The 25,916-nt window shown below is 37.8% G+C and overlaps 1 protein-coding gene across 4 annotated transcripts in view; it reads left to right on the top strand.

Moving 5' to 3' along the window:
- Positions 1-25,916, top strand: part of Foxj3 (forkhead box J3) — a 103,535-nt gene that overhangs the window by 28,574 nt on the left and 49,045 nt on the right. For all 4 annotated transcript variants that reach the window (XM_005353333.3, XM_005353332.2, XM_026782062.1 and 1 more), the window contains exons 3-4: positions 8,269-8,593; positions 21,123-21,197. In XM_005353333.3, coding sequence (XP_005353390.1) covers positions 8,269-8,593; positions 21,123-21,197 — 400 coding nt within the window. The remainder of the gene's footprint in view (positions 1-8,268; positions 8,594-21,122; positions 21,198-25,916) is intronic.

The raw sequence follows: 25,916 nt of genomic DNA, 5'->3' as shown, positions 1-25,916 counted from the left end.
TTTAGCTATACATTTTCTCCCCTCCCCTCTCCTTTCCTTTCCTTTTTTTTTGAGACAGGGTTTCTCTGTAGCTTTGGAGCCTGTCCTGGAACTAGCTTTTGTAGATCAGGCTGGCCTCGAACTAGCAGAGATCCGCCTGCCTCTGCCTCCCGAGTGCTGGGATTAAAGGTGTGCGCCACCACCGCCTGGCCATATTTTCTTTTTTCTTTTACTGGGGTGGCAGTGGGTTTGAGACTGTATCACTATGTAGTCTTGGCTAGCCAGAAAGTCACTATATAGACCAGGCTGGTCTCTGTCTCACAGAGATCTGCTCACACAGAAAACCCAAGGACAAAGTCAGAAAACACAACAATAAAGTCAGAATGGCAGAGTTGAGAAACTCTGAAATGGTGTCAAGAAACAAAACACAAATAGTAGAGTCTTGAAAAAGAGATGTCTCCAGGCAGAAGCTCTCAGGATCAAATCATTTTAGCAGTAGCATCTCTATCTGTGGTTTGTTGGTAGCCATTTCACTTCAAATAGCTCTGGAATTTTCTTTCATACCTTTTCACACAAAGTAATTATAATGGTAATGACTGGTGTTTTATGTAAATTGGTAACTATTGATATGCTCTTAGAGCAAGTCTGTTTAGTTTTTAGATTAATGTTTATATTTATAAAATTTAAAACCCATTAGTTAAATTATAGCTTATTACAGCCTTTTTAAGAATCTAGATTAACTTGTATGTGTGTATATATAAAATACATATATATATATACTCATGAAAATATATATTCTGATATATTCATATATATGAGTATATTTTTCTATAAGTATATATATATATATACTCATGAAAAAAATTTTGTGTTTCTCTATGTAGCTTTGGCGCCTGTACTAGAACTTGTTCTATAGATCAGGCTAGCCTCGAACTCACAGAGGTCTATCTGCCTACCTGTCTACTGAATGCTGGGATTTTTTAAGACAGTCTACCACTGACTTATATCCTCAGCTCTTGGTGTTTCAAAGTGTCTTTCCATGTAGCCAAGGCTGGACTGGAACTGGAGATGTGCCTCAGCTTCCTGAGTGCTAGAATTCTATGTAGTGTGCCTGACTCTAGTTTCCTTTTTAATGGTCATGGTTTCTTTTTTAAAACATTACAGTTTTGAAGGAACTTCTTATTTTTGTCTCAAAGGATGCTGTAGTTAACATATTCTAAAATTCCAGTTTGGGTTGACCGTCTTCTCTATGACGATTCTTCCCTCTGTCTACCCCTTATAATTTTTTTGGTCCATGTCTTATAAAAAATTAAAGTGCTTTTATGTAGTAGATTAAATGTTATCTAATCCTTCATTTAAAGCAGTCTTGAAATTGTAACAAGGAATCTAAAAGTTAGATACTGTAGAGTGCATTTGTAATCCTCTGGGAATACCTATTTAAGTAAACACAGGTATTTATGACCGTTCTATAATACAAATGATAACAAATAATAAAAGCTCTCCTTATTGTCACACTTTGGTGTGTTATATAGCTGATTTAAAGAATTACTGGTAAATTACAGATTAAAAGAACAACCTTCTAGGATTTGTGTACTGTATGAAAAGTCTGCCATTGAGCTGGGCAGTGGTGGTATATGCCTTTAATTCTAGCACTCAGGAGGCAGAGGCAAGTGAATCTCTCTGAGTTCGAGACTAGCCTGGTCTACAAGAGCTAGTTCCAGGACAGGCTCCAAAGCTACAGAGAAACCCTGTCTCGAAAAGCCAAAGAAAAAAAGAAAAGAAAAAAAAAAAAGTCTGCCATTGTAGTGACTTCTTGTGGCTAGGATAACTTTCGTGATAGCAAGGGTTATTTTGCCTTGGTTTTTAAAATCCATAGTGTAGCATTAAATCTATTTAGATGTGTTCCATTCTGTACACTGAGAACAGTGAGCAAGCATGTTCTAATCACCATATCAGTAACAGTGGCCGACATCTACTGAATGAATGCTGGTTATGTGCTGCATATTCACTGTACTGTATGTCTACATATTTCTTGATGATCTCAATGAAAATGGCAGTACTAGCTTATGAGCTGTTTCTGGCCTTTAACACCACCGTGAGAGGCTTTCTGGACCATATTTTGAGAACTGCTGAACTATGGAAATTATAAGCAGCAATATAAGCTGTTTTCTTTACCATTTTCAGTAAATCATCTCTCCACTCCCATTGCTAGCATAGGTGCTACCTCACTGGTATAATGCCATGGAGGCAGAATATTTATGATACTGTATGATGAGCCAAGACAAAATGGTTTCAGACAGAGGCAGGAATAAAATTTAATGGAACAAAATGACTGTTTGGGCACAAGTAACCTAACATAAGAAGTGTTAATAGCAGATTTTGTTTTGGTTTTAAATATCAACTGCAGAAATGGTTTGGGTGATATGTCAAAGGAGTTGATGTTCATTAGCCTATTTATCTACTCATATAATTCCATAGGTAGAGTTTTGATTGTAGAGTATATTGCATTAATGACAGATTAATTTATGCTCCTGAATGTTATTTTTCCTCTATAAAGTAAAATAGTTTTTTGGGGGAGGAGGGACAAGGTCTTGCCATGTAACCCTGATCCATTTGTCTGTAACTAAAGGCATGTACTATATACACCCTACCTAAAATGAAGTAGTTTTAAGATAAGAATTTTATATAGAATAAAGATTACTTTTGGGCCTGGGGAAATGGCTCAATGGATAAAGTACCTTTTGCACAAGCACAACGATGTGAGGTTAGTTTGTCAAACTGGTAAGACTGGATGGAGAGATGGCTCAGCAGTTTCAGAGCACCAGCTGCTCTTGCAGTGGGCCTGGGTTTGGTTCCAGCACCTGCATAATGGCTCACAACTGTAATTTGAATTTCAGGGGATACAACACCCTGGCATCCTTGGACTCCTGCATGCATGTAGTGCACAAATCCTCGCACATATGCACAGAAGTAAAAGCTGGTGGGTGCAGTGGCAAGCCACATGTATAATCTTGGTACTTGGTGAGGCAGAGACAGGTCCCTGGAGCTTCCTGGTCAGTCAGTCTCTGAATTAATGACCTCCGGGTTTAGGGGAGAACTTATCTTAGCTGTGAAAGATTAGAGGACAATGGAGGACATCTGGCCCAAATGACTCACCTGTACACACACCAGCACATACACATATTAATTACACACATGATTGTAGCGCCTGCACTATGGACGGTATGTGTGCAAAGAACTAAACTGGAGACTTAAAAACACATGCACACGGACAGACAGAGACACGGGTCATCCTTGATATAAGAATGCCAAGTTTATTGTGCTCCAGGGAAGCTTATATAGGGATCTTTAACTGATAGACACGCCCAGCTCTTGGGATCTTTCAGCTGCAGGCCTCCTCAGAACCCATTCCCCTGCCATCAAGGTCTCATGCTCGGGGTAGTTGCAGGCACAGGTGTTTTGCTCAGTTCACTCCAGCAGGGAATGGGTCTGAAGTAGGCAAAGAAAGTCAATGGGCCAGGGGGTCTGTAGCCTCCAACACATGATTAATTAATTGAAAAAAAAAATTTTGGCTCTATAACCTGTAGCTTTGTGCACTAAAGGGTTTTGACTGAGAGTATGGTTTCCATGATTTAAGAATTTTGTGAATTAATATAACATAGTTGAAGGATAATTTGGAGAGCATCTGGAGAAGAACAGTGAATGTGTTGTGCTTACTGTAGAAAGAGTTGGAGTAGTTAGACACTTTTAGCTTAGAGAAGAAGAAAGCCAAATGACATTAACTTCTGTAAAATATGGCATCATTTTGAAGAGAACTCTGCTCTCCATGGTAGGAGAGATTTAGATTATTCTAAAAGGTGTTTTTAAAAGCACAGTGAATTGCCTAATCCAGAAAAGTTTGATTGTGCTGTGAATTTACTACCTTTGAAAATGCTTTGGGGGTGTGGTGGAGTGGGAGCAGGATCTCATGGAGCCTTGAACTTGGTGTGAAGTCGAGGCTGGCATTGTACTGCTGCTCCTGCTTCTACCTCCCGAGTGCTGATATGACAGGTGTGCACTGCCATGCCTGTCTTCCTGGTTTCTAAACAGTTAATATTAGGACTTTACAGACTAACCTCATGGAATTCTCTTCCAGCTGTCTTTGTGATAGGCACTTATTTATTTGTTTGTTTGTTTGTTTGTTTGTTTGTTCGTTCGTTCGTTCATTCAAGAGTTCTGTTTCCTCCCTGCCACAATAGATACTTTCTGAAATTGCTTTTTTCCCCTTTTCCTTCTGACAACATTTCTCATCAGATCTCGCTAAAAAGTTATTGTAAAAATTGTATTATAAGAACAGGATCTTACTCAGCTTCGGAGGTATAAAATGGGAAGAAATAATGGATTAGGCTTTATACAGGGAGAGATGTTTGGTTGAGTGGAGAGGCCATTTCAGATAAGAAAGTTTCTGTTCCTTATTGAATTAGTTATGTTTTCAGATAATTTGTACCTACCTGTTACTAGGTAGCATCAGAAATACTAGTTTATGGTCACTGTCCTCCGTGGGGATGTATGAGGGAGCTGAAGGTAGAAAGCTTAGGTATATGATGCACTTAAATGAAGTGTGTTAAATGACAAATTTAGGTTAAAACATCTCTAGGAAATTTAGAGCAGAATTATTAAAACAATAATCAAAGCTAAAACTTTTGAAAATGTGTTTAGTTGTAGTGTCAGGAGAGAAGCATCAAAAGTGCGTGGCTGTGATGACAGAAGGACAGTGCTGCTAATATCTCTGAGTGTAATGTTGGACCTGAGGCGGTTAGTAGGAAGGCCAGCTAGGAGGCTTTTGGAATGGAGTGGGGTAAAGTGGCCTGACATTTCTTAGCCAGATCTCCAGAACCAGATTCCTTGGCTCTTTCTGTGCTGTTTTAAAACTTAGCACCATCCATCTCTTATATGGATTTCTGCATTACCATTCCACTAACAGGCTTCTTTCTAAATCTACTGGCGATCTAGCTAAATTTAATGGTCTGATTTTATATTTTTTGCTTAATGGAGAGTCAACTGGAGCTTCTGGCTTAAGTATCACAGTGGAGTCACTTTCTGCCTCACTGCCAAGTGTGTATTTACTTTAATAAATCACAAACACCCCTTCCTCCTTTTCAGACTTTATATTTGAGGAATTTAATGGAGTACTTAATACTTGCTCTAGCACAAGAGATAGAAGTACAACATGCCATAATTCTGACACAGTATACCCTTCTTCCCAGGCTGTTTAGATCTTCCCTTCCTTTAAGACGCAGATGGAGTTGCCTCCAGGACTTCAGTCTGTTTCCTTCCTGAGCATTTATAGCACCTGCACTCAGTGTTGCTCCTTCATCCAATTCTTTTCATATCTGGTCTTTTTTGGTTTTTCGACACAAGGTTTCTCTGTAGCTTTGAGGCCTGTCCTGGAACTAGCTCTTGTAGACCAGGCTGGCCTCGAACTCACAGAGATTTGCCTACCTCTGCCTCCCAAGTGCTGGGATTAAAGGCGTGCGCCACCACCGCCTGGCTCATGTCTGGTCTTGATTAAACTGTCGGTTCCTGGAGGGCAAGAAATAGATAATGGTTCTCTATATTTATTACACAAGCATAGTCTCATACACATGTGCAATTATGAATTCTTGTTAATCGCCACACATTTTAAATACCTCCTTCATGCTGACATATCCCAAGAATGTTAAGTTCTTACACTAGTGCCAGTTACATTTCAGTTTAAACATGCCTTTATTTTAATGTGGGGAATGTAACAGTGGCTGTCTTAAAAATTTGAACAAGGTAAAGCTATGTGCAGGGAGAGAGAGTGAGACAACAGCATATAGGGGAATAATAGCCGATACTTCTTTGATGACTGAACAGTAATAATAGCTCTCATTTTTTATGATCATAATCAGCATTGGCTGACCTTAAAAAAAAAATACAACCTTTTTGCTTGATGTTGTTCTAAGTACTTTAGATCAAATAGGTACAGCTGTAATTCTCATCCTCATTTTATAGTAAAGATACTATAGAAAACTATTGACTTGGGCACAAAAAGATGTGGGCTCTGGTTTTAGTTCTAATAATTGCCTTTGTGCAAACAGCCTCTAATGTCAGTGAACGCTTATTTTTTTCATCTTTAAATTAAAGGTCAGGGGCTGTAAACTTCAGGACCCCCCCCCCCCAACTCATTTGGTATAGTGTAATCTTGAAATTAGCACATCTCCTTATTTCATAGGCTTATAAAGTACTCACGTAAGACATGAGCATTTCTGATTGCTACAGTGTGGTGGGGTAATGTGAGTTATTTCTTTGCTTTAAGAGCCTTGAAGGTGTTATTTAGGGGAATTTAAATTTGGTTTTCCTAAAAGGAGGACAGAATTTGAGAAGCAGCGTAAAGCAATGACTCTCAGAGCATTAGGTAAATAGATGTGAATAGGGCTGTAGTTCTCTGTATCTGTCTTCTTCCTCCCTGCCTTTCTCTCCCTCCTCCCCATTTTTCTCCCCTCCTCCCCTTCTTTCTCTTCTCCAACTCCCTTTTCTTCTTCCCTCTCATTTCCCTCTTCCCTTGTATCTTCTCTACCCCATCAACTCAACTGCATTAGTACTTTACCTTCCCAAGACACTCCTAGACTAATATTATTAACATATTATTAACACTTTCTGAATATTTTCTCTGTGTATGCATGTAGTATTTTAAGCATAGTATTTTAAGCATACCTTGATTGTTCCATTGTGTATATGAGGAAGCTGGAATTTCAGACAGTGAACATTATGACAGGCTCACAGCAGGAAACTGTTGTAGTCAGTACTTGAATTCTGCTGATTGCTAAACCTGTGTTGTCTCTCAGAAATTGACTCTGCCCAGTACTGTAGGTTGCTTTTTGCTAGGAGCTACTTGGGATTAAGGGCTTATATGGGGTGTTCCCTGCCACAAGATCCTTCTCTTCTGCCTGGCCTTTTTTCTTTGTTTTTGTAGTGTCGGGAACAAATCTAGGCCCTTCTATATGCTAGAGTATTCTACCACTGAACTGCACTTTCAGCTCTAAAATTTTGACTGTAGCGCCATTTTGTTTTTTGGTATCACTTAGATGTCCTTTTCATCTTTGCTTTGTCATTGAGTCACTAGTCTTGCTTTTGTGATCCTGGGACAGAATGTGTGCTCTGTCTGAACACCAGCAAGTGCAGTGTGAAGTGTCAGCATCCTTTCTGTGTTCTTATCTCCCATTCCTACGGCAGCTTATTTCTTTTTTTCTAGAGAGTGTGTTAACCTACTGAAACTTTTCTTTCTTTGGGTGGTAATAACATGAATTTTTTAGCCTCAGAGGAAAATACATTAGGACTTCCGACTTGCAGGGTATGTATTGAAGCCTGGGCTTGTGGTGTAATTTTTGACCGTTTGTGGTTCAATCTCTTAACACATTTTACACTCCTAGGTCTTTAGTTTTTGTAAGTTGGTTTTTTAGCTTTGGTTTTTACAAACTCCTGGTACTGCTTGTCTTCCTTTCCCTCCATAGTGTCCTTGACTGTCAGCTCCTCAGCTAGCTTTTTCTTGCTATTCTTGTCTGCCCTGCTTTATTTAACTCTTCTACCTTCCTCCTGCTCAACTTTACCTTCATGCCCTAATGCAGATTCCTGCATCTATCTGTCAATTCTCTGACTCCTTGCCTTCACTTTAGTCTTGGTACACCTTTGTATAGCTCATAAAATTTGTGTAAAAGAAATTGAGATGGAAGTGTACTGTTTGGCTGTGCTGTGGTGGCGCACGCCCTTAATCCCGGCACTGGGGAGGCAGAGACTGGTGGATCTCTGTGAGTTCAAGGCCAGCCTGGTGGACAAGCTAGGTCTGGGACAGGCTCGCTGGCTACAGCAAAACCCTGGCTCCAAAAACAAAAACAAAACAAAAAACAAAAAACAAAAAACAAAAAAAAGAAAAAAAAAGTAAAAAGTGTATAGCTTGGTATGTTGGTAAGAACTTGGGCTACTGAGTTTTCATACCAAGATCCTGCTGCCACCAATTCTCACTTCCTTCCAACATTAGCATTGGTAGTCAGTGCTCTATTTTGTATTTTAAACCCTTTCTGACTTGAGAGAGGAAAAAATAAGAAAAAAAGATAGGAAATGTTAATCCCTTAAGTATTTAGTTTGGTCTTTAATGTAACCCAGCCTTTCCCTCCAGATTAACTCAAGCTTTCCCTTACTTTGAAACTTCTAGATTTATGATTATTGAATTATTTTGAGATACAGGGGTGGTTTTCCTTGATATTCACTAAGGAGTCTATTTACCTTCAGGATGACATCTGAACTGGAGAGCAGCCTAACATCTATGGACTGGTTACCACAGCTTACCATGAGAGCAGCCATACAGAAATCTGATGCTACACAAAATGCACACGGAACGGGAATGTCTAAGAAGAATGCACTCCTTGACCCAAATACAACGCTGGACCAGGAAGAAGTCCAACAGCACAAAGATGGAAAACCTCCATACAGTTATGCCAGCCTCATCACATTCGCAATTAATAGCTCACCCAAAAAGAAAATGACTTTAAGTGAGATTTACCAGTGGATTTGTGATAACTTCCCGTATTATAGAGAGGCTGGCAGTGGTTGGAAGGTAAGCATTTTGTTTAAATTAAAGCTTTTGTGCAATAAGCAATGATAATAGCGTTAATTGCAACGAAGCTTTGTTGAAAGCCATAAAACTAAAGATTAAATTCTGTCTTAATCATTTTTAGGATGCCAAAAATGAGAAAAAAATTTTAATTTCATTGATTGATAGATTGCTGTGAGTATGTGTATACCACCTTGCACACTTGGAGACCAAGCAACAGCCGTGGGAGTTTGTTTTCTCTTTCTACTAATTTGCAGATTTAAAATCCCTCTTAACTGGCTTATTAGTATGAAAAATGATTTTTAATAGTTTGCTTTTTGAGCAAATCTGCTTTAACAGTATTTCAGTGGGAAAAATACATTTTCTAAGGTTTATAAAAACTTTTAAGTTTATTAGTGTTTTGCCTGCATGTATGTCTGTACACTGCATGCCTTTCTGGTGGTCATGGAAGCCAGAAGGTATCAGATCCACTGGAACAGGAGTTACAGATGGTGTTGGGCCACCATTTAGGTCCTGGGAACTGAAGCTGGATCTACTAGGAGAGCAGCCACCGTTCTTAACTGAGCCATCCCTCTAGACTAGAAGTATATTTTGAAATTGAACTCACAAAATTTTGTGCTATAGCTCAGTGGTAGGTGATTGGCTAGGAAGCATAAAGCCCCTTGTTTGAACTCTAGTTCCCTGCTTCCCCTTGAAAGATACAAAACCAATTTTTTCCCCCTTTGAGATAGGGTTTCTCTCTGTAGTCCTGGTCTCTGCCTCCTGAATGCTGGAATTAAAGGCATGTGACAACTCTGCCCAGCCAAAACTTAAACCTCAGAATTAAAACATCATTGTAAACAAGTAGTAGTAGTTTATTTAAACTCCATTTTTTTGTTTTTACTACCAGACACTCTAGGTGCTTTTTGTCAAGGTTTGGATTAGTGCGATAAATACAAAAAAAGTTTTAAAAAGATCTGATATTTAAAGCAAGAGCAGATATGAAGTTGGTAGATTAATGTAAGCTGAAGAGAAGTCTAGGGGCAATAATTTTGCAGACGTAGCAACTTAAGAAAAGCCTAGAAAGTGAGAAAGAAAATCTGGATGCATGTAGACAGTGAGGTAGTTCAGAACATGTCTTTGGATGCTTAAAAATACTTGAGTTTATAAAATGTATTTAAAATAGGAACGTTTAGGAACGTTTTAAGTGACTAAGATCAGATTTGTAATGCTAACACATAACCACCTATAGTGTGGAGAATGACAGAGAGGGGAAGGAAGTATCAGGCTGTTGTACTACTATTAGTGAATCTTGTCCTGGACTGACACAGGAATAGAAAAGATGGTGACTAGTCTTGGTTGAAGACCCATTTCTAGAGAGGAAGATAAGACAGGAGGAAACAATATACAAAAGTTCAATTCAGTGTAAATCATTTAAAACTAGTAGTTTTTTAAAAGTAGATTCAATAATCTACCTTTATATTATCATATCTGTAACCTCCCTTTTTTCTTTTCAAAACAAGAACCTTGAATCTAGTTTTCTTTGCTTAGCTTTTTTTCTGACCATTACCAAATAACAGCTTGTAACTAATCCCCCTAAACAATGACAGATATCCACAACCCATTGAATGACCAAAACCTACCTTCCTCACTTCTTATGAATGTGGGTGTTGAATTCTTAAAGTTACTTCCTGCTGTCTGGGTGTGACAGTATCTTTAGGGAATCCTGAAAAGAAAAATTTGGGTCTAGGAGAGGTAGCTATACCATTATTTTTTGTCCAGTCTCTGTATAATGTGAAAGTGCAGGGCTTGTCTGTAGTCTGTGAGACTGGATCATCTCAGCTAGCCCCCTCAAAATTATTCTGAGCAGTTTGTAGTTCAAAGCTGATCTTCAGGTGGTATTTATCAGCCTAGTGGTGTTTATTGTCCTGGAGGAATCGTCTTTGTGGGTCCCCATCCTCCTTTTGTAAACTTCAAAGGTTGCTGTTAGGTGTGTGCTCATGATTCACTGCAGAAAACTGATAGAATTGCAAACCTGAAATAATGTACAAGAAGGGAAATGAAACCTCTTTTTTAGAATTAGCACTCTGTATGACCGTTAATATCATGACAAAAAATTTAAAATATATACATATTAATCTTATAAATCTTTTACCTTAACAAAAGCTTTCAAAGGGTCAGTATAAAAACCAAAGGAAGCCGGGCAGTGGTGGCGCAAGCCTTTAATCCCAGCACTCGGGAGGCAGAGGCAGGTGGATCTCTGTGAGTTCGAGGCCAGCCTAGTCTAGAGAGCTAGTTCCAGGACAGGCTCCAAAGCCACAGAAAAAAAACAAAAAAAAAAAAAAAAAAAAAAAAAAAAAAAAAAAAAACCAAAGGAATATGAGATTAGCAGCAATAAAATAGTCCTTGAATTTTTGTTTTTCTTCTCTTTTCATATCAGGTTCTCTTACATGAGACAGAGATTTTGAATTTCACTTTTACAAGCATTTTTGGGTTTAGAGAAAGAGAGAGCCACATTCTAACTCCAAAGCCAACTTTAATATTTAGTTGGATTGGGACTACAAAAACCATTTGCATTGTATGTATGTAGAGAACAGCAGAAACAAACATTTGGAAAGATATATGAAATTTTACCCTGTTGTAAATGTGATATGCCCATAGGCCAATTTACCCTTTTTCTTGAGACATTTTTTTCTTTTTCTGGATGATTTGTCCTGTTTCTTCAGATGTCTCATTTGTCCAGTAGTCTTCAGATTCCTTAGCTGGCTTCCTTTATTTTCCTGAAAAGACAGAACAAAACTGTTCCCCAACCCTAAATTTGGGGGAGATTCTCTTTTGGCAAGTTTTATTTGATGAAATGAAAAAGCATTTGTTAGTTTTATAGGTTAATTTAGATTAAATGGCCATGGTGCTTAATGAACTATCGTCTCTTCTAATTAAGAGGGTCTCTTGTTCAAATCAAATCTTTATCAATTTTGATAGTATCTATAACTTTTTTTTTTTTCCTTTGGAAACAAAAACAAAACCCTTCCCCAACGTAACACATGCCCTGGTTTCCATTCTGAGGTCAGTAAATCTTTAAAGTATATTGACTGATTTAATTCTGTAGTTTTTTTTTTTAACTATCCGATGTCTCTCTGCAGCTGTTTTTCCTTTCTCATTAGCATTTAGAAAATTCAAAGTTAATAAAGCATTATGCATTTTATTTCTGGGGGTATTTATTATCCCTTTCTGTTTATTTAACATATCCTTTACAGTTCAGTTTGATTCTGTTATATGTCTGCTCTGTAGGATTATGTGGTATACCTGTAATATACTTTATAATAAGCGAACACCAGTTTCATTTTCTTAGAGACATATGCTGGAGCATTGTCTGTCTTTATTTGTACAGGCATACCCATGATGACCATAACTTCTAGCAAATATATAATTACTGAATTAACATTTCTGAACTCAAAACAGTTGCCCGTTGAAAACCTGAATAGGCATCAATGGCATGGTGTACATATTTTAGCTTTCAAAATTTTACAAAAATGGAACACATCTGCCTGCCATATTTCATTCCTTTGAGTACCATTTGAATTGCTTCCTGCAGGTAGTGGTGTTTGGTTATATAAAGAACAACTAAGACATTTCCTTATAATTCTTTGGCTTGTTGCCACGTGATGGAAAAGTTTTATTTTAAACCTTTGCTAGTGACATGATTTTTTTTGTGTGTGTGTGTGTGAAATTCTGAGTCCTTCAGCATGTTTCCAATGATTGATCGATTTTTCCCTTACTTTGTGCTAGAGGACCTGGCAGACCCATATGGGATCGGATGTGTGTTATTTTGTTGTTGTTGTTGTTGTTTGGTGTCTTCCTCCCCTCCCCCCCCAGATAGGGTTTCTCTGTGGCTTTGGAGCCTGTTCTGGAATTAAACCAAGCTGGCCTCGAACTCAGAGGTCTGCCTGCCTCTGCCTCCTGGGGATTAAAGGTGTGTGCCACCACTGCCCAGCTGGATGTGTGTTATGTATATGGGATGATGTCTGTTCCTCATTATATCTTGTAACTGAATAAATAATGAAGTTAATTCTGTATCATCTGGTATAAATCCAGTGGTTTCAATATGTACAAAACAACTTTCTGCATATTGTGAATTGATAACTATGTTCAGGGTTTCTTTAAAATCCCTTAGTACCATGAGAATAGCATATAATTCTGTTTTGGATAGAATCATGGGAACTTTGTTCCACTTTCTTAAATTTTTTGATTTGTAACCTGCCTTTCTTGATTTTATTGCACCAGTATAGACTTTAGGGGCTCCAGTTATTGGTGTGTTTTGTGCAATGTGAGGAAGGATCTAGCTACTTCTCTTTATGTGTTAAATTATCTTGCTTTTGGGATAGTTGTTGCTAATCTCTCTTCCAAAAATTACTACAAGCTCTTTGTCAGTATTTACTTTCTTCCCATAATTTGTCAATTTCATCATTATTAAAACGCAGTATAATTCCTGCTAGGTCTATTTCTGCTAATTGACAAAGTTTCAGTTTTCCTTTTAGAATTAACTCAGAGACCTTTTCCATATAAGATTTTAATTTTTTACTCGGTTTATGTGGTAAAAAGGTCCAGTCTAAGATAATATCTTTTCTCTGCGTTAAAATTTCTGTAGGGGAATGTTTGGATGGCAATATGATCAGAATGCAGTTAAGATTTGAATCTGCACAATCCACATGTGCCTTCTGTAATTTCTCTTTAATCAAAGTCAATTCTCTCTCAGCCTCAGTTGATAATTCCCCGGGACTAGTTAAGTCCTTGTCACCATCTAAGGTTTTCTTTAAATTGATCAGATCATCAGCACCTATCCCAATAGTGGGCTACAGATGGGAAATGTCTCCTAGCAATCTTTGGAAGTCATTCAGATTCTGTAATTGATCTCTTCTAATATGTACTTTTTGGGGTCTAATTTTTTGTAACCCTATTTTATATCCTAAATAATTAATAGAATCTCCTCTTTGTATTTTGTCAGGAGCAATTCATCCATCCATTCATTTCACGAAATCCACTCCTCCAAAAGTGGCTGGCCTTGCCTTTATTTAGTTGTCTCATTATCCTTTTGTCATTCAGTTTTTATTTGTCTAGCTTCAGAATTTGGTACCTTTCTATTTGCTGCTGAAGTTAGTCTTTGTAAGAAATCCATAAAAGTTTTGGGCCATGTATAACTTTAGTAAATGACTCAATTTTCTTTTATAATTCTCTAATTCTGTCCCAAGCATTCAAAGCTGCTGCGTGGCATAAATCTAGGGTATATAGCCTGCCTTTCTATAGTAGCGTAGTCTCCTCCATGAATTTGATCTTGGGAGATATCCCTATCTCTAGCTTTACTCTGTTGTTCAATAATCTTAGCCTCTTCTCTGAGCCAGGTACTCCATTGTAATTGTGGATTAGGCTCTAAAATACCTTTAACCTTTATCCAGTCATTAGGGATAATGCTAATACAAAGTGACCATGAGTCACTTTGCTTCCCAAAACGTGAATGCATGCCATATGAGACTATTGTTTCCTTGAATCTTCTTAAATCTAACGTTGACCCAGGAGTCCAGTTAGCTGGGACAGAGCTTTTCTCGGCAATTCCTGTAAGGTTACTGGTTGTATTAAAATTGGTTATCTGAAAAGCTTAGGCTGTTCCTCTCTATTTTTTAAACATTCATTCATTCATTCATTCATTCATTCATTCATTCATTCATTTATTATGTATACAGTTAGCCAGAAGAGGGCACCAGACCTCATTCCAGATGGTTGTAAGCAACCATGTGGTTGCTGGGAATTGAACTTAGGACCTTTGGAAGAGCAGGCGATGCTCTTAACCGTTGAGCCATCTCTCCAGCCCTGTTCCTTTTTATTCTTATAGTGCAACACTGAAATTAGCTCTTCATTAAATTCCTCTGTCTGGATTTCACTATCTCTGTGATCCGTTTTATTAGGTTTTTCTAAGGCCTGTATCTTAGCACTCAAATTAACCAACATTTTAGTGATAAAACAAAAATAATAAATTTTATAGTTGATATTACATTAATCCCTTCTAAATTAGATACCCTCTCATTTAATTAGTTCATTTTCAAACTATCTAGCACATCATCATACAGAGACCCAAATCACTCCATTATAATTTTTTTTTCCATTGCTGCCACCATCACTGGGCTAATTATACTTTCACTGTTTTTTTTTTTTTTGTGGCCATTTCTGATCCATTTAAATTTTGGATTTAAATTAATTTCCATTTACTTTTATATTTTTGTTTACATTTTTGTTTTTGTTGTAACAGTGCTAGCTGGAGACACAGGAAGTGCATTATTTTAGTTTTTTCTTTTGTATTAGTTTTTTTCCTGAGATTTATTTTTACTTTTTGTGTATGGATGTCTTACCTGCATAGATGTCTGTACACCAGGTGCACACTGTGCTCATAGAGGCGAGAAGGCGGCATCTAATTCTCTGGATCTGGAGTTATAGATGGTTGTGAAACCATCATATATGAGTGCTGGGAATTGAATTCACCATGATCTTCTAAAAGAACAACAACTGTTCTTTATTGCTGAACTGTCTCTCCAACCCCCACCTTTTTTTAAAAACAGGACGTCACTGTATATTCCTCCAACTTGTAATTCTCTGACTTGGCTTCTTGTGAGGTGTTCACCATCACATATAGACTTTGCCTCATTGTTTTTTTTGCTAGGAGTTGAACTCACACAGGCCAGGCAGGCAGTCTTCCACTGAGCTGCATCTTCAGCCCTTTGCCTCATATTTAATAGAGATTATCCTTATATGTAGTTGGTATTTTCCCCCTTTTAATCACTTGATGTCACTCAGTTTCTGTCTCACATAGTTTGAAAAAACACACTGAAATTTTAATCTTTAGTTCTCTACACATAGTATTTTTTCTTTCTACATTGCCTTCAAGATGTCTTTGTTTAGGGTTTTCAGCATTTTATCTATAATATGCACAGTAGTGTAGTTTCCTCCCCACCCCTATTTTCTACATAGGCCTTGTTTTCCTGATCTTTCTGCCTATGCTACACAAGTGCTGAGGTTATAGGTTTGTTTTACCAGGCCCAACTGAGGTGTAAGAGTGTGTGTGAGTGTGCATTTGAGTTTGCTCATGTGCACGTGTGTGTGTGTGTTTAGTGAATCTATCCTAATAGCTCACGCATGGCATACAAGCACTCTTACCACTGAGCTATACCTTTAGCCCTCGTTTTTAGTGTTTTTTAAATTTTGTGTGATGTTCTCTGAAATTCTTGTGTCATAAAGGTATCTTGTGTTTGACATCTCTGTTGTTTTATAAGATTTTCTACTTATTTGACTTTTCCTTCTACCCATTTTTTTTCTCTGTCCCAGGAGTTTTTAAGCTTTGGAGAGTTTTAATTTTTGTCTGTTTCAAGTCTGTGGGCATATGCTAGTTTTTTTTTTTTTTTTTTTGGAAAAACATCTAATGATTTGTCTTCAAGTTTCCCAAGGTTTTTTTTCTAGTATGTCCAGTTTATTTCTAAGCCTATCGGAGGTATCCTTTTATCTTGGGGCAGGGGTGATGTTGTGAATCATACCCAACCATGCCTAGTGTATGCTGGAAAGCATGATATTTCTGATTTTTTATTTTTTTGATTTTCGAGACACGGTTTCTCTGTAGCTTTTGGTTCCTGTCCTGGAACTAGCTCTTCTAGACCAGGCTGGCCTTGAACTCACAGAGATCCGCCTGCCTCTGCCTCCCGAGTGCTAAGATTAAAGGCGTGTGCCACCACCGCCCGGCTGTTATTTCTATTTTTATTTATCTCTTGTGTTTGCTTATTATGGTTTCTACATCTCTATTAAAGTTCTTTATTTCTAAATACAAATAGTTTACTTCTTTTTCTGCCGGATCCTGTAATATATTAATCATAATTAGAATTTGTGACAATTTTGAAATTTCATTTCACTCTCAATTAGGTTGTATTATTACTTTACCTCTGACAATGATGTTTTTCTTGCTTTTCTTTCTCTCTCTCATATTCTCTGATTGAATACCAGGTGGATCTGTAGAAGAACAGTACAGATTAAAGTAGTGTTTTTATTTGTAAATGGACAATCGTCTTTTTTCTTTTCCTCTGGTTATTCATATAGGAGACTCAGTCAGTCTTAGATGAACTAAATTTAGGTGGTGATGGTGACTTTGTCTTATGCATATTACATACTTTCTTTTAGCGGTGTGCTCCTGTTGTACTTCAACAGGAGATTTGTATGCTATAGACCCCCCCCCCCATTTTCTCATCCTCTTAGGTTTTAGGTCTTTATATGGACATAACGTGACTATTTACAGGCAGCAGTATTGTTCAGTGCTTTTGTGCTCTGTCACCAAACTGCTGTTTGTTATTTGAAGTTCTGGTAGTTCAAGCCAGAGTAGTCTTGTAGCTGTAGTTGGCTTTGGATGGGACCCTCTGCTCTTTACTGAGATGTAGCTGACCCATCTGTATGCTATCAGTGTCAGTTCTCAGGCTGCACGGCAGCAGCTCATACCGTTCCTAGAGGAAAAGGGTTTTGTTTCTGCTTTTTCCTATAGAACCAGTAGATTTTTGCCTGTATTTGCATAGGGTTTCTTGTTTCTCTGTAGAAGTACTTTATTTCCATCTTTTTCCCAGAAGTAATGAAGCCTTACCAGAGTAGTATGAGGAGAGATTTTGTTGCCATCACTTCAGACTTAGATATTTATGCTGTGACAAAAATCTAGGAAGGGAAAACCAAACAAAAAAACCCGTTTAGTGGTGGTTGCACGCCTTTAGTCCCAGCACTTGGGAGGCAGAGGCACGCGGATCTCAGTTTGGTCTACATAGTGAGTTCCAGGCCAGCCAGGGCTACACAGAGAAATCCTGCCTCAAAAAATGAGGTGGGGGAAAACAATATGAAAGTTGGTAGACTTAGTAGGTAGTTTATTTATCACCGTTCTTCTCCTGACATTCATGTCTTTCTTCTGTATTACTATGGAGACCTGCTGTCTGGGTGGTTTACCCTACTCCAATCTTTCTAATGAGCATATGGTGAATGCTTTTGGAGAAAATGTTGAGAGTGAGTATGACTTTGTCTGGGGCTCTTGTTACTAATAGACTGACTTGCTACTCCAATACTCGATCTTTTAAAATAAAGGTTTTGGCTGGGTGTGGTGGGTGGCTTACATCTTTAATCCCAACAGGAGAATCTCTTTTGAGTTGAGGCTATCCTGGTCTACAAAGTGAGTTCTCTGTCAGCCAAGGCTACACAGAAAAACGTTCTCTTGAAACAATTTTTTTAAAAAAGTACGTTTCTTAGAACCTGCTTGATGGTGGTCAGCTTGTCAATGTTCTGCTAAAGGATGAGACAGTTTGCATATCCAGTTTCCCTGGAATAGCTTTGTTATTAGGAATGTGTTTTTAAATCCTTATTTTGAATAATTTTATATATGTATACAATGAAATCTGATCCTGTCTACCCCCAGGAATGCAGTTTCATTAGTTGCCTTGTGGTCTGAGATCTGATACAGTTCCAAATGACTTTAAGAAAAAAAATACCCTAGTGTTTTGACATTGTTAGAGATGAAGTATTCTTTGTAGTTGCTTACATTCCAAGCAGAGGTAGAATTACCATTTTTAGATTGTAAATTTGCAGTTTGGTACTGACATGGGTTTCAAAATATAGTCTGTATGCATCTCTTGACAAAAATATGTACATTTTTGAGAGAATATTTTGAGATATTATATTTTATATAAATAAGCTTTGGAGAGGAAAGTTCTGCTGTATTCATCCTTAGACTAAAGAATTCTTAAAATTTTTTTTTACTTTAGAATTTGATATGTTGTCATATACATCCCCATCCTCTTCTATTTTCCTACCCACCTATCCTTATCCCCTACCCCTTAATTAAAAAGCTGTTTGAGTCTGGGTTGAGTTGTTGACTACTCTTGAACATGGAGTCTGCCTTAGAGTATGGTCCATACACCAGGCATCCCTCCTTTGAAGAATACTGGCTTTCCTGTCTCCTCACAGCAATGAGATGTCAGTAGCTCCTTAGCTAAGGGTGGGACTTCATGTTGACCTCTTCTCTTTGCTGGCATTTTGTCTGGCTTGGGCTTATGTAGGTTTTGTGCATGCTGCCAGAATCTCTGAGTTCAAATGTGCTGTATCTATCCTGTTGTGTTGGGAAAGCACCATTTCCTTAAGTCATTCATGACCCCTGGCTCTTACAGTCTTTTTGCCCCCTTTCTCCTTAGATCCCCGAGCCTTGAGGGAAGGAATATGATATAGATTCCCCATTTAGGGCTAAGCACTCTGAATAGACTTCAGAATTTATATTAAAAATAGACATTGTGCCCAAAAAGGACCTCCAAAGATACCATTTAAAGGAGTTGTGGAATGTGGTTGGAACCCATCTATCTCTACTAAATATTTGGCCATTTGAAGATAAATGGACAAACAAAAGTTGTTTGGGAATGAATTTTTGAGCATTCAATTGGAAAAAGGGGGCTTTATTGATATTTTCTGCTTAGAGTCATTGTCTAGTCCCATTTATTTGTGAATAGATTGTTTGACAAACACAGTTCTCCAAAGGTATTTTTCTGTCACCTAAGTTGGTGGTTCTTTTCTGTTGTATTGAGGAATTTAGATATTTTCCTGCCCTTCTGTACCCAGCAAAGTTATATCTTACTAATTTTTATTCTTTGACACTTTAATGTCCATCCTAAACTCTCTCTTCCTCCCAGATCCTCTTCACCTTCATGTTTTAATAACCCACTGACCCAATATCTTTTCATGTATTTTTTCTATTACAAATAGAACCTCATATCTATAATTTGCCTTTGTAATAGATCAATGAGATTTGTTTTTGCTTCAGAGAAATAGATTGTTCTGTTTTTTTCCCGTTTTTATCAGTGTGTATTACAGAGCAAGGGTTTTCATTATATTACTTGTGTCCATACATATGTGCCCTCACTTAATATTCACCACCTCTGTTACTCTTTCTCATTCCTTTCCTCCTAAAAATGACTGAAGGGCTCTGGTGGGTCTGTGAGATGGCTTAGTAGATAAAGGTACTTAACCACCAAGCTTGTTGACCTGATTGCCAATAAGTCACCAGATATATTCTTTTATCTATAATATTTAAACCGATTCTCTTCTATACATATTTTTTAAAAATAGCTGTTTAGTTAAAAAGTAACTTTTCAAGCTGAAAGTTCATATAGATGTTGGTAAACTGGTGTGTTTATATCTTTTTCAGAAAACATTATTCCAAGATGCCTATAGCTGTTTGTGAAAGCTCCAGTATTATTGTTTAAATGATATCTGTATCTATCTAATTTTTTAATTTAAAGTTCTGAACTATGTATTTATCATATGATAGTTTGTTTTCTCTTAAAATGTTCTGTTTTCGAGTTTACCTGTAGCACAGTGGACTTTTTAACTTCGTTTTGTTGAGTGCTGAAGAGTGAATCTGACTTGTACATGCAGAGCAAGGGCTGTATGTCCCTGTCCTTTAACACTTTAGAAAACTCTTAAAAGTGGTAGTACTTGTACCTTATAAACCATTTGGACTTTGTAGGAGAGTAAAAAGAAGAATATAGTTATCACCTAAAAGCCTTTGTAGAGTAACTTCTGACATTTGGCATTCTGATTTATTTCCAAGAATAAATAAATATGTAAGTTACCACAGTTAAGAGGTTGAAATTATGATTCAGAGATTAAGAGCACTTGGTACTCTTCCAGAAGACCTGGGCTCAGTTCTCAGTACCTATATGTAGTTAGCTCAAACCTGTCCTCTGTAACTCCAGTTCCAGGGGATCTGGCGCCCTCTTCTGGCTTGTGTATACACGGGGCATACCTGCATGTGGTACACAGACATATGCAGGCAAAACACTCATACATATAAATCTCCCTCTCTCTCTCTCACACAGTTAAAGCATGGTATGTATATAATTCTGTTTGATATTTCATGTTTAGCGTTGCATCATAGGCATCTTCTGCACCAGTAAAGTTTGTAAGCAATTAAATACTATATACATATATATGTACACAGCACTATATACACATATCACTATATACATATATGTGTATATACATATACATAGTACACTCATAATAACACACACACACATCGTTATTAAATCTACTAGGAGTTGACAATTCCAATAACCTTTTTTCATTTACATTATGCTATACTTAATTTGAGAACTAGAAAGATTTAACTTTGAAGCTCATTTATTTATATATTTTTAAAAATGTATGTGAGTCTATATAGGTATTGCATGTAGGGGTGGGTATTCTTGAAAACAGTAACAGGACATTGGATTCTCTGAAGCTGGAGTTGCAGGTGGCTGTAAGCTGCCTGATTTGAATGCTGAGAATCAAGCTCTGGTCTTCTGCAGGTACAACAAGCACTTATACCCACTTTCCAGTTAGCTCTACTTGTAACTAACTGTATTCCAATTCATAGAAATATGTAGGCTTCTTATTTTGTTTTTAAAGATGGAGTAGGTTTTTCATAGTTCATTGACCCAACAATGGTTTTCTTCTTTAATTTCAGAATTCCATACGACATAATCTGTCACTGAACAAATGTTTCCTTAAAGTGCCTCGATCCAAGGATGATCCCGGAAAGGTAGGACATTTTCTTAAATTGAAGTGATAAGTGTCTTGGCACATAGGAATCAAGACCTTATCTAGTTCATTGATCAAGAGGATTTTTGCAAAACAGCAAGTACTCCAGCCCACTCTGGCTTAGGTGATATGTGATAAGGCCCAGGTCCTTCTAAAAATTTATTTATTGTTTTTTTTTGTTTGGTTTTGTTTTGTTTTTTTGAGCCAGGGTCTCACTCTATCCTGGAATTTACAGATATCTGCCTGCCTCTGCCTCCTGACTGCTGCGACTAAGCGCTTTGCCACCCTATTTCATCCTTCCCTCATCAGGTTGAGACTTCCTTTAAAGTAATAAAGAAGCCAGCTAGAGCTTTTCATTGATAGCTTGCCTTGCTTTACCTAGCTTTTGCTTGGTGGTTTTCTTAGTGTTGTGTGTGGAATCTAATCCAGTATTGCTTGTCAGGAGCTCTGGTGGGTTAGCTGTCTCGGGTGGAACTGTGCACTTGGCGGGTAGAAAAGTGCTCTAATGAAATAAAAGTTCCTTCCTACTCCATTCTCGTAGTTGCTTTATTGTCTCCTGATAGAGTTACAGTTTCAGTCAGAGCACACTCCCCATTTTGTTTTAAAATTTAGGTTGTTAGGTCGAATCATACTTCCTTGTCAACATGAGTTGCTAGATTTGTACTCTGAGATAGTTGTGCCTGTTGGCAGATAATGTTCTTACTTGAGTGGTTAGGTGTCTATTCTTTGTTAGAAATTTTCTTTTTCGTTTTATTCTGTCATTTCAGTTGTAGTTTAGCTCATTCATGACTTACTGTGAAGATCATCTTTACGTTTTCTAAGCGTGTCTTTCACATGGTCATACAATTCTTTCCCACGCCTGCTTTTTTGGCTTCTTGTTGTTTCTTCCTCAAGATTGAGCTCTAGTACTACTTCACTGACGCATGTTTTCTCTCACTATAGCCACTGTTATGTTGCATCAGCTCCTAAACTGGTCTGTTTTAGGGCTTGTTCTCTGTGTTTACATGATCTTTCACCAGCAGCCAATGGTCTTTCAGGAATACTGACCCCACACCTTAGTTGCTACTCTTCATTATTTATCTACAGAGTCTACATTTTTATTTAAATCATGCTTATCTTGTTCACTGTTGAACCCTAGTTGCTTTCACAGTGGTCATTGGCATTGAGGAGACACCCCTGTTGATAAGCATACTGTATCTTCCCTTTTGTTCTTGATGCCCACACTCCTAAGCAGTGGTGTTTCACAGCACTTTTGAGGATTTGCTCTCCCAGAGGCTTTCATTGACTTTTCATAGGTGATTAGAATAGTCTTTTTTACTTTTTATTTATGCTCATAACTCTAGCATTGTGAGGGGGAATTGATAACGAAAAATTTCTTTTGAATGTCCCTCACAGTTGCTTTTTCTTTTAAAGAAAGGCAGAATCTTCATAGATCTGGCTGGCCTTGAACCTGCTATGTAGATCAATCTGGCCTCAAATTCACAGCGATCTGCCTGTATCTGCCTCTTTTTCCAAGTGCTAGGGTTTAAAATTGTGCATAATCACACCCAACAATTTTCATAGAACCTGAATCAGATTGAAAGCCATTTATAAAAGACAAGAAATAATTTAAATCTACAAAGGCACAAATTAGATTTTATAAACATTTGATTCTGATTTTATTTTTTTATTTTTTATTTTTTTTGGTTTTTCGAGACAGGGTTTCTCTGTGGCTTTGGAGTCTGTCCTGGCACTAGCTCTGTAGATCAGGCTGGTCTTGAACTCACAGAGATCCGCCTACCTCTGCCTCCCGAGTGCTGGGATTAAAGGCGTGCGCCACCACCGCCCGGCTTTGATTCTGATTTTAAAAATTTGCTTATTTCTATGTTTTGAGACAGGTCTTACTATGTAGCCCTGCTGGCTTGGTGTTTGCTTTGGAGACCAGGTTGGGCTTGAATTTGCAAGCAGACTTCTGCTTCTCTAGGGCTGGAATTGCTAGTGTGTGCCATCATGCCTATTTCTAACTTTTAGAGGGAGTAAATAATCACTAAAATGAACACCTGATTTCTAACTATTTAATTTATTTATACCCATATTCTATTTTTTTTTTTTTTTTTCCTGAGACAAGGTTTCTCTGTAGCTTTGGAACCTGTCCTGGAACTAGCTCTTGTAGACCAGGCTGGCCTTGAATTCACAAAGATCTGCCTGCCTCTGCCTCCCGAATGCTGGGATTAAAGGCATTCACTAACACCACCAAGCTCTCTGCTTATATTCTAACTATTTATTAAGGTAACTAAATTGTTAGCAATTGGAATTACACACTTGACTGCCAGTTTTATTTTCTTATGCACAGAAGGTAAAACCCTTTCCTTCTTTAATTAAATAGTATCACGGACTAAGGCCAATTTTAAATATGTAGGGTTCGTTTTGCAGTCATCTTTGGGTTTAGGTTTATTTCAAAATGTAGTTAAAGTTGTGTACTAGTCTTACAGGGGGACAGCACTAGTATTAGTTAGCTCACACTCACCCAAAGCTGTAGCTTCAGGAAATTCAACACTCTCTTCTGGCCTCCATAGGTACCTATACCCATGTACAAAAATATGTACACAGACATGTAGATAGAGACTGCTTGTTCATTCCTGGCCACCCAGATCTGAAATAATCATGCAGAAATTGTATTAATTATAATACTGTTTGGCCAATAACTCTAACTTATTCTTAGTTAGCTCTTACATCTTGAATTAACCCATTTCATTTATTTTGTATTTTACCACAAGGCTCATGGTTTATCTGTAAGGTTCTCAGGCAGGCATCTTTCTTCTTTGGCAGCTACATGGCATCTCCTCAGCCCTGCCTACTCTCTGTCTACATCTGTTATTTTCCTCCTGGCTTTACTCTGTTAAGCCATTGGCTGAAACCAGCTTCTTTATTAACCAGTGGCTATGAAACATATTCACAGCATACAGAGGGAATCCCACATTACAGACACACATAACACAAAATTAAAAAGAGACTTTTAAAAGATAGAGGTGAGTTGAATACTAAGAGGTATGAGCTTTCAGCTTTTACCATTTATCTCTAGTTTTAATGTCTTATATTCATCAAGCTTGTCGTTGTTCTCATTAATTTATTTAATCTCACAAACTAGGTTTATGATAGTATGATTGCTTTCTCTTGGGATCCCAATGCTTGGTTTGAATAGTGGCCATGGTCCTTATTGATTATAGTTAGAAGTTATGTTGTGAAGTTGATCTTACTAAGTAATACATTTCTGTGAATAAAGTCATTTTTATTTGCTACTTAAAGTTTATTTATTTTATGTGTGTGGGTGTTTTATATGTCTGTTTATCATGTGTCTGCCTGGTACCTCCAGAGACCAGAAGAGGTTTTTGAATCTCTTGGGATTGGAGTTACAGATGGTTGTGAGCTTTCATGTTGGTGCTGGGAATTGAACCTGGGTCCTCTTTAAGAGCAGCCAGTGCTCTTAACCTCTGAACCATCTCTCCAGCCCCTTTGTGAGACTGAATGAATTTTGCAAAATTCCATTGTTTTTGAAATGTTTTTGAAACCTCAATGTTAACTCACTTTATTTATAGAAGATATAATTAAGAGCAAGGCCAAGGTACTTACTCCTTGTTCATATTCAGTTTGGAGTTGGAGACATCTGTTCTGGTCGTATTTACTTAATGGCTGTAGAAGACTAGATTAAACTAAAGAAGAATACTTCAGGAAGAGCTGCCCCTGACTCTTCAGTTTTCCATTACGATGTCTCTTTCCAGCCCCCAGTTCCACTCATTTCTTGGATTGTATTCTTTTCACTTTTTTGAGACAGGTTTTCTATTCAGTCCTGGCTGTCCTAGAACTAGCTCTGTAGATCAGGCTGGCCCAGAACTCAGAGATCTACTTGCCTCTGCCTCCTGAGTGCTGAGATTAAAGGTGTATGCCACTTCCATCTACCTTGATGATTTAAATTTTTAGGTCAGTTAATGGCAGAGATTATATTAGTGGCTTCAGAACTTTCCCTCTGTGTTGCTCCTCTTCCTTCCAAGTAATCTGTGGTCAGCATAGAGGTTTAGGATGATTACTGAGCAAGGTTCACTTCTTTTGTAGCTGAGTGCCTCTCCCATACCTGTCTTTATATAGAATTGTCGTTCACCACAGCGGGAGAAACCATTGGTCCAGAGTGAGGTGGGAATAGATTGTGGTTTGAGGTATGGGAGAGATTTTTTCATCTCTTATAGTTCTGGTCTTGGCCCATTAAGCCAAAAGGTAGAAGTAACTGATGTGGGAGTCCCATCTGTGCGCTGTGATTACCATTAATGAATAAAGAAACTGCTTTGGACCTATAGCAAGGCAGAACTTAGGTAGGCAGGGAAAGCTAGGCTGAATGCTGGGAGAAGGAAGGCAGAGAGAAACACCATGGAGCACCCACCAGAGTCAGTCATGCCAGTAAGCCACTGTCACATGGCAATACACAGATTAATGGAGATGGGTTAAATTAGTATGTAAGAGTTAGCCAATAAGAAGCCAGTGCTAATGGGCCAAGCAGTGATTTAAATAATACAGTTTCTGTGTGATTATTTCAGGTCTAAGCTAGCTGGGCTGCCAGGAACCAATAAGCAGCTTCCTTGCAACAAGTAATTGACATATAACAACATTCCGTTTCATTGTATGGCTTCCTGTTCGCTGTGTTATCAGAGAGGTAGAAAAAGCAGTTGAGACCCAAAGTGCTTGTTGAATT

Source organism: Microtus ochrogaster, chromosome 10, assembly GCF_000317375.1.
Source record: "Microtus ochrogaster isolate Prairie Vole_2 chromosome 10, MicOch1.0, whole genome shotgun sequence".
Classification (NCBI taxonomy): domain Eukaryota; kingdom Metazoa; phylum Chordata; class Mammalia; order Rodentia; family Cricetidae; genus Microtus; species Microtus ochrogaster.
This window is presented reverse-complemented; position numbering and strand designations above follow the sequence as displayed.